This window comes from Echinops telfairi, unplaced genomic scaffold, assembly GCF_000313985.2.
Source record: "Echinops telfairi isolate 266 unplaced genomic scaffold, ASM31398v2 ScPeMD7_6;HRSCAF=24_0, whole genome shotgun sequence".
Taxonomy (NCBI): domain Eukaryota; kingdom Metazoa; phylum Chordata; class Mammalia; order Afrosoricida; family Tenrecidae; genus Echinops; species Echinops telfairi.
The window spans coordinates 21,165,820-21,173,558 of record NW_022103902.1 but is presented as its reverse complement, the minus strand read 5'-3'; the positions used below and the strand labels follow the sequence as shown (position 1 = coordinate 21,173,558).

Genomic DNA, 7,739 nt, shown 5'->3' with positions numbered 1-7,739 from the left:
CAAATGTGGCAGAAAGCCACAAAGACAAAAACCAAAGGAGAGGAAAAAGAATTCGAGCCTTGCAAACAGTGGCCAGCCACACTCTGCAGTACCCGCGTGGTGGAATTTTTCCCAAACCCTGAGTAGACATCGTGGGCCTCGTTGTCTCTCCTGGACTTTCCTCTCTAGGGGAAGTCACAGGGTCATACTCTGGAGGTCAACTTTTAGACCTCTGTTGTGAGACTGTGATGTCACTGTCAATTGGAATCATTCCAATCTTTCTGGGAAGAGTGGGGAGGAGAATTACTACGGAGTGGTCTGCTCAGGTGCCAGGTCACAGTGGATGAGTCTCTCTCTTTGTCTCTCCCTCCCTCTCTCTGTGTCTCTGTCTCTGTCTCTGTCTCTCTCTCTCTCCCTCTCTGTCTCTGTCTCTCTCTCTCAAAGCCATTGTGAAAAGCGCTAGGTACCATCCTCTCTGAACTTCAACCTCACACTACATAGTCCTAGCTGGTGGTCAGTCTTATTTGATACCAGCTCTCCATCAAGCACCAGTGCGGGGAGAATGCAGCCCTCTATTTGTAAGTGTGTACATTCATAACCCGTCAGCCTATCCAAGCCCCGCCCTCCCTTCCTGTGTGCTCCTGTCTGTAGTGCTAATCATGCACAGGAGCAATTTGAATGGAGCCGAGTGCCTGCCCTGTTGCCCAGTGACTGGGGGTGGGGGTAGGAGTGAGGGGGAGGGGAGGGCATGGAGGTGTATCTCTTGCACTTCTGTGAATTCAGCTCTGAGCCCTTGGGCAATGAGAGGGGAAAAGATAAGAAGAGAGCTGACTGTGAAGTCGTGAGGGGGTTTCTGTAGCCCGAGCCTGTCGTGAAGTGAGGTGTGGAGTGACGAGATGGAAAGGGAACTTCTCGATGCATCACTTAGTCTTGGTTTCCATATTGCTCGCACTCTGTAAGCCTCTCACTTTGAACTATTTCAGATTTTCAAGAAAAGCCCTTCCTAGTTCTTAAAGATACTGTGCTCTCCCTCATCAAAGAGATGATTCCAGTTATCCCTTTCCGTCCTACTGCTCACAGAGGGAAAGTCAAGGACGGAAGGCAAAAATCCCCTCTGTCAGCTGGCGGATAGAAATGCATCCTCTCTGGTGCACGAGAGCACAGCGTCTTTGAGAACAGCGAGGGCAGGGGCTCAGGCCGTCGCCGAGGGAAGGTGGTATCTTCATCTCAGAGCCAGCCAGCGAGTTCCAAGGCTTGGGATCAGGAGCTTAGGTGGCACAGTTGCTAGGGAGCTACAAGTCATTCCCTAGCGTTCAAGGCGGAGTAGGGAGGGTTGTGCAGGTTGGAGAGGTAAGCGAGGGGGTGGGATATGGGCCCTCTTACGCAGTCTGTGGAGGACTTTAGATTTCCTCCAGAAGGGAGACGGGGAGCCGCTGACACGTGACTCTAGCTGGGGACTGACACGAGGAAACTCAGTTCTGCTGGTGTTTAATGTACCGGATAGAACCAGGTTCTCACTCTCTGCCTGCCGAGTCCATTCTGACCCATCTCGACCCTACAGGAGGAAGGAGAACGGCCCCCGTGGGGTTCGGAGATGGTGCGTGGAACAGCCACCGATTTTGCAGTTAGCTGCCCAACAGGTAACCTACAAAAGGCAGGAAGGGAGAAAAGAGGAGACATGCCACGTGCCTGAATAGGGCAGGGGCAGTGGGATAGGAAGGCGGGGGAGGAGTCCAGAGAAGACCCACTGGTTCCCCCCTCCCCATTTAGAGAACTTAATCTGTAAAATCGTAATCCCTTTACCTGGGAGGCCTTTTCGGTTCTCCTTTGTCCACTACTACATTGAAGTAGATCTTGTGAGCCAGGTGCTTCTGATTTTTCAGAAACATGAACTCTATCATCGGTTTGCCTTTTGATTGTGTGAAATTATAAGCTGTAGCTCTCTGCAACGTAAAGCATTTGTATTCCAGATCCTCGCCATAGATAACCTTAAACTGTTGGTTCTAAATTCCAGAAATGAGAAATTGTAAATCACAGAAAGTTGCTTTAAAGGTGGGTCTTTACCTGGGATTCTGGATTCTATTCTTGTATTAAACTGGACCATTAGAAAGCCAAGTTAAAAAAAAAAAAGCCAAGTTAAAAAAAAAAAAGGGGGCAAGTTCTTGGGCTTTTGTGGCTGGAATTGACCCTGAGTCACACTGTGACGTCACCATCCCAGTTTCTCATCAGGAGCTTTTAGAAATAACCCATGTGTGAATCCTGCTGTTGAAACTGGCAAGGGGTTTCTTTTAGAACTGAATATCAAAAGGGCACTGTCACCGTATGACTGGCAGGTTTCCTGAACGATGTGAGTCAGGTACTTGAATGTATCAAGATGGGAAAAAATCAGCCCAAACCATGGCCCTCTTTTCGAAACTGGAAAGAAACGTACAATTACAGACCATAGTTCCTTTATGGCTTTCAATCTTAATCTGCTCTGAATTCAGTATTTCTCTGGTGCTTATGCATTTGGCTGTGACCCGCAGTGTTGGTGGTTGGAAACCACAGCAGCTCCACATGAGAAAGACGGGGCTTCTACTCCAGTAGAAGTTACCTCTTGGAGACTCACCGGTTTGCTATGAGTCGGCATTGACTCGATGGCAGTGAGTTTGGTTTTAGTTTTGACTTATCATTTAAGAGCCCTGGTGGCAGAGTGGTTATATGTTCGCTTGCGATCATTCTCAAAGTCACTAGGCACTCGTCGGGAGAAAGCTGGGACTTTCTACTCCCATAAAGAGTTAGAATCTCAGAAACCCACAGGGGCAGTTAGGGTCACTGCTCTATAGGGTCACGACGAGTCAGCATTGGTCGATGGCATGAGTTTTCTGTTTTACCATTTATATTTTCCTAGTTTATTGTTTGCATCATTTAATCTGCCCCGTGTTGTGTGACCAGGGAGAGGTATGCCTCAGTCAAGGCAGAGTTGGCTTCACTTACACGTTCACTTTTGCTACTTGGAGCAAAATCCCTCTTTAGTTGCTTGTGAGTGTAATGGCAGGTAACAAGTGTTTGCCCCCTGCTGGTAGCAGTTGGTCACTGCACTAAGCCGCAGTATAGGCTTAGGCTTTGTTCCTTATCACAAAAGGCCGCCACTACCCCATGGGGCAGTGTTCTGCTTATTGTACCTAGGGTCTCTGTGAGTCTGAACCCACTCAATGGTACTGGCTAAGAAGAACAACAACTCCCCCAGTCAGGAGACCTGGAGGGTTAAGAATTGGGCTGTGAACCATAAGCCACTCCACGGGAAAAAGAGGAGGTGAACAGTTAAGAGTCCCTTAAACCTCCCCTGACCTGTAGGGTCGCTCTGAGTAGGGACAGCCTCATGGGCAGTCCGGAGGATGAGCAGTGCAAGAAACGTTTTCAGCGTCTGCGCTAGCAGAGGACAGGTGCGCTGCTCAAGTCTCTCAGACTCTGCTGAAGGCAAAGGAAAGCAAAAATGTTTCTGATTTAGAGGCCGTCCTGGGGTCAGTACGAAAGCCCCGGAGGAGTCAGTGGTGAGTTTTGCGGCTCAGCATTCCTTCTGGTATCTGACTGCTTCCGACAAGGACCTGTTTGTTATTTGGTAACTACATCTCCCCCACCCTTGGCTTTATAGCCCTTTAAAAAAGCAGTCGTCCCAGAACCTGAGACTTCCTTAACCTTTCGTTCTCCCTCCACTCGCCTGCTAACCCTGTCTTCATGTCTCCTGTCATAACCTACGCATGTCTCTTTCCCAGATGTTTTATTCATGGACGTGAGGCCACTAGGATGTCTCCATCATCTTCCTAGACCCCTTTCCTCCTACGGTGACTGTGTATCTTTCCTCACACCCTGGATAACCCTCCTGTGAGATTACCTGCTCTTCGAGCGTGGGGCCTTGTGCCCTCAGCTGTCTTGCACTTGGTGGACAGCAAGCAGCAGCAGCAGTAGCAGCACCCCCACCCCCACCCCAGCTGCTGTCCTGCTGATTTTGACTCACGTTGACTCCACCTGAGTTAGGGTAGAACTGTGCTCTATAGGGCTTTCCACGACTGATTTCTTTAGAACCGGAACTTCACCTCGGTGTGGACGTGAGCCTCCCACCTTTTGGGTGACAGCCGGGTGTGTTAGTCATTTGTGCCACTCAGGGACTCTACTTGGTGGATCCCACCAAACCCCCTCCCTGCCATGGAGTTCACCCCACCCCATAGCACCCCATAGGACAGAGGAGAACAGCCCCACAGGGGTTGCGAGGCTGGAAGTCTTGACAGAAGCAGACTGCCGCCTCTTTCCCCCAGCCACAGTAATGCTGGTGGGTTTGAACTGCTGACCCTTTAGTTCATAGCTGGGGGCTTTAACCACAGTCCCACCTTGGATTCCCCCCAGAAAAGGAAAAGGAAGAAAAGGTACATTCATCATGACACTCATTATGCTGACCTTGGCTCGGCCTCAGAACTCCTGCCCCAGTGCCTTTGGCAAACATGGCCAATGAATCGGATTGGCTGCTGAGATCTAGCCTGAGATTCAGAACTACTGGTGTGCTGCACACATGCAGGACGCTCTACAGACCCCGAGGCACAATACTACAGCAGTGGCGGTATTCTTGCTTAGTGAGCAGAGAAGAGCAGACGGAGGAAGGCAGGCCTGGCGGGGCAGACCAGGCTCGTTGGGAGGCGAGGAGTGCACGGGTGGTCTTCCAAGTGCTGCTTGCATGGCGGGGGTGCAGGCAGACTCCTCTGAGGTCTAACGAAGAACCAAAGGGCGGCTCCGAATGTGCTCACCTCTTCCCTCCTCTCTCGTGACAGGTTACGCTACAAAGGATATTTTGGGGGTGTTACTGCCCTAACCAGAGAGCAATTTTTCAAGGTGAATGGATTCTCTAACAACTACTGGGGATGGGGAGGCGAAGACGATGACCTCAGACTCAGGTGAACAACAGAGAAAGGTCCCCTTCACGGGGCTCTGCTATTGGGAAACTTCTCTTTCTGCTTAGTTCCTGTAGCTACCAGCTCAGCACCTCACGAGGCTGCAGAATTGCTGGGCTTGAAGAGTGGCGAGGGGTGGAGGGAGGTTAGCAGGGCCCAGAGTGCTGTTGATCAGTGGCAGCTTAGCCACAATGGAGGGTGCTCTGTTCCCGGCTTGCGGGCGTTTGGGGTATAGAAGTGGGCTTGTCATGGGTGCTACTGACCAAGACGAGGTCTCACTGGTGAATTAAGAGCCCCCCACCCCGCAGACTGTCTGGAAAACTGCTATTTGGGAAAGGAAAGTAGAAGAACCTATGTTAAGCCTTGTGTTTTCCCTGAGACCCCATGGTGTAGGGGTACCAGCAGCCTCTGAAGGGCTGCACACACTGAGGCAGGCACGGATGCCGGCACCTTCTTAGGTCTGAGCCAGCTCTGTATGTGTGGGATCAGTTGCCTGCCTGGCTGGTAGGCATGGCCCTTGGATGCTCTTGGACTACTTTCTGCTCTGGAGGCTCAGAGCAAATCAATCTGCCTTCCTCCTGCTTAGGGTCCCACCTCTGAACTTGAGTTTCATGGTCAGGCAGGGATAACTGTCCCTACCCCCCAGAAATCAGTAATTACTTAAACATCCGTGGGGCCTGCAGTGTCAGATTCGTAATCAGAGGGAGGGGTCTTTCTAGCTATGAGGGGGACCCCTTTCCTTCCTGCTGCTGCCTCTGGAAATGAACCTGCTAAGCTGGGGCTTGGAATGAATAGAATTGTGTGTTCACTTCTTCCATGGAAAGAAGCCAGGGTGGGTTTTTGACCCCAGATCTAGGCTGAAAGTCTCTGAAATGCCTTTTGGCAAGAGGGAATGGATTGCCCTGACCAAGGGATCCATGAGAATGACCTTCGGTAGTCTGTGTGGTCGTGATTTACGAACAGGACCTGGAGCACCTGCCAGATTCCAGGACAGGAGGAGCCGGGACTCGAGGGAACAATACCCATCTGTTCTCCAAAGGCCCTCCCAGCGCCCAGCGGATGGTCGGGAAGAAAATGCCCTGATCATGCCTCTTCACCATGGTGGTCCCTGCTACCCCTCAGCTTCTAGGTGGAAGAGGGCACCCCGGGATTTGCTTTTCTTTGACAGAAATATCATGGCCTCCAGAATGATTCTCAGCAAACGCAGGGATACACCATATACACCAACATGATTTGAACGTGAAAGTTGATGGGCATTGATGTACTGAGCGTGTATCACCAGTGCAACAGGCACCGCCCTTCTCTGCCTTCTCATTTGCAAAGCCTGTCCCCCCCAAGGGAATTGTGCCATTATGTCACCGATGAGTAGTTTCCCCAGATTGTTAATAACAGTCTAGATTTGACCCCAGGTTTGTGGTTCTTGTATTTATTTACTTACTTGTGTTCTTATTTATTAAAATAAATCATTTAATTGTGGGCTCCTACAGCTCTTATCACAGTTCATCCATCCATCAGTTGTATCAAGCACATTTGTACATATGTTGCCATCATCATTTCCAAAACATTTTCTTCCTACTTGAGCCCTTGGGATCAGCTCCTCTTTTCCCCCCTCCCTCCCTTCCCTTCCCACCCTCATGAACACTTGATAATTTATCAATTATTTTTATCTTCATATTTTATACCATCTGCTGTCTCCCCTCAACCGAGGTGTGTGGTTCTTTTTTAAATTTTATTTATTTATTTATTTATGTTTTGAGGTGTGTGGTTCTTAAGTGATCATTTTAACTAGGAATCCTGAGAAGTCCAATTTCCTGGCTCTTCAAGATGTCTTAAAATAGTTGTTTTGTGCTACCCCCTCCCCACAGGGCTAGCCCTGCTTCCCAAGCTTTGCTTAGAGGAGAGCAGGCTCCCTGTGTCTAAGATAGCAAGTCTGGGAACACCTGGGGGGGGCGCAGAGACACCCTATCCCTGGTGGAGACTGAGACAGCATCAATAAAGATCCCCTTAAGCCCCCCCCCCCAAAATAGTTGTTTTGTAAAACAACTTAATATTAATTCACCGCTCTCCTTTGCATACCATTGTCATCAGGTTGGTTCCAACTCATAGCCACTCCATGGGCCGCGTAGAACTGCCCCACGAAGCTCCCAAGGCTGGAAGCTCTGTGGATTCAGACCACCAGCGCCTCCCCCGGGGTGGCTGTGGGCTAGAACGGTGACTTTCTAGTTAGCAGCCAAGTGATGTTTCAGCCACAGCCAGACCTAAGTAGGAAGTGATACACATGATTCTTTTATGGATTTGTTTCCTGAGCCCCGAGGAGAGGAAATCTATAATTTTAGAAATCTTTCTTCTTCTTCCTTTTTAATACTCAAATGATCAAGGTGTGTGCGCCGATATTAGGTGTGTAAGTTTTTTGAGGGATCTTTTGAATGTGCTGGGCCAGATCGGGAGTCCTAGTGGGGCAGGGCTGCTCACTGAAAGCTCAGCTGGCTGACCCCACAGCTCCTCTGAGGGCAAAGCCGAAACTCTCAGTCCGCTTCCATAGAGATGAAGAGTCTGGAAGCCCCAGGCCAGAGTTCTAACCCGCACTGTGGGGCCCCTCTGAGCTGGAACAGATTCCGTGGCCGTGGGTTTGGTTTGGGAGTGGTAGCGAAGTGGGATGATTTCAAAACGAAATAAAAACTCCGTTGTTAATTTTCCAGGGTTGAGCTCCAAAGGATGAAAATATTCCGGCCAGTACCTGAAGTGGGCAAATATACGATGATCTTCCACACTAGAGACAGAGGCAATGAGGTGAATATAGAAAGGTAAGTGCCCTTCCTAACTCTTCAGATGTTGATC

General features: G+C 49.9%; 1 protein-coding gene across 1 annotated transcript in view; it reads left to right on the top strand.

The window, feature by feature from the left end:
• The window catches only part of B4GALT4 (beta-1,4-galactosyltransferase 4), a 41,826-nt gene that overhangs the window by 30,603 nt on the left and 3,484 nt on the right, over positions 1–7,739 (top strand). The window contains exons 4-6 of the mRNA XM_004706493.2: positions 1,950–2,005; positions 4,782–4,904; positions 7,601–7,705. Coding sequence (XP_004706550.1) covers positions 1,950–2,005; positions 4,782–4,904; positions 7,601–7,705 — 284 coding nt within the window. The remainder of the gene's footprint in view (positions 1–1,949; positions 2,006–4,781; positions 4,905–7,600; positions 7,706–7,739) is intronic.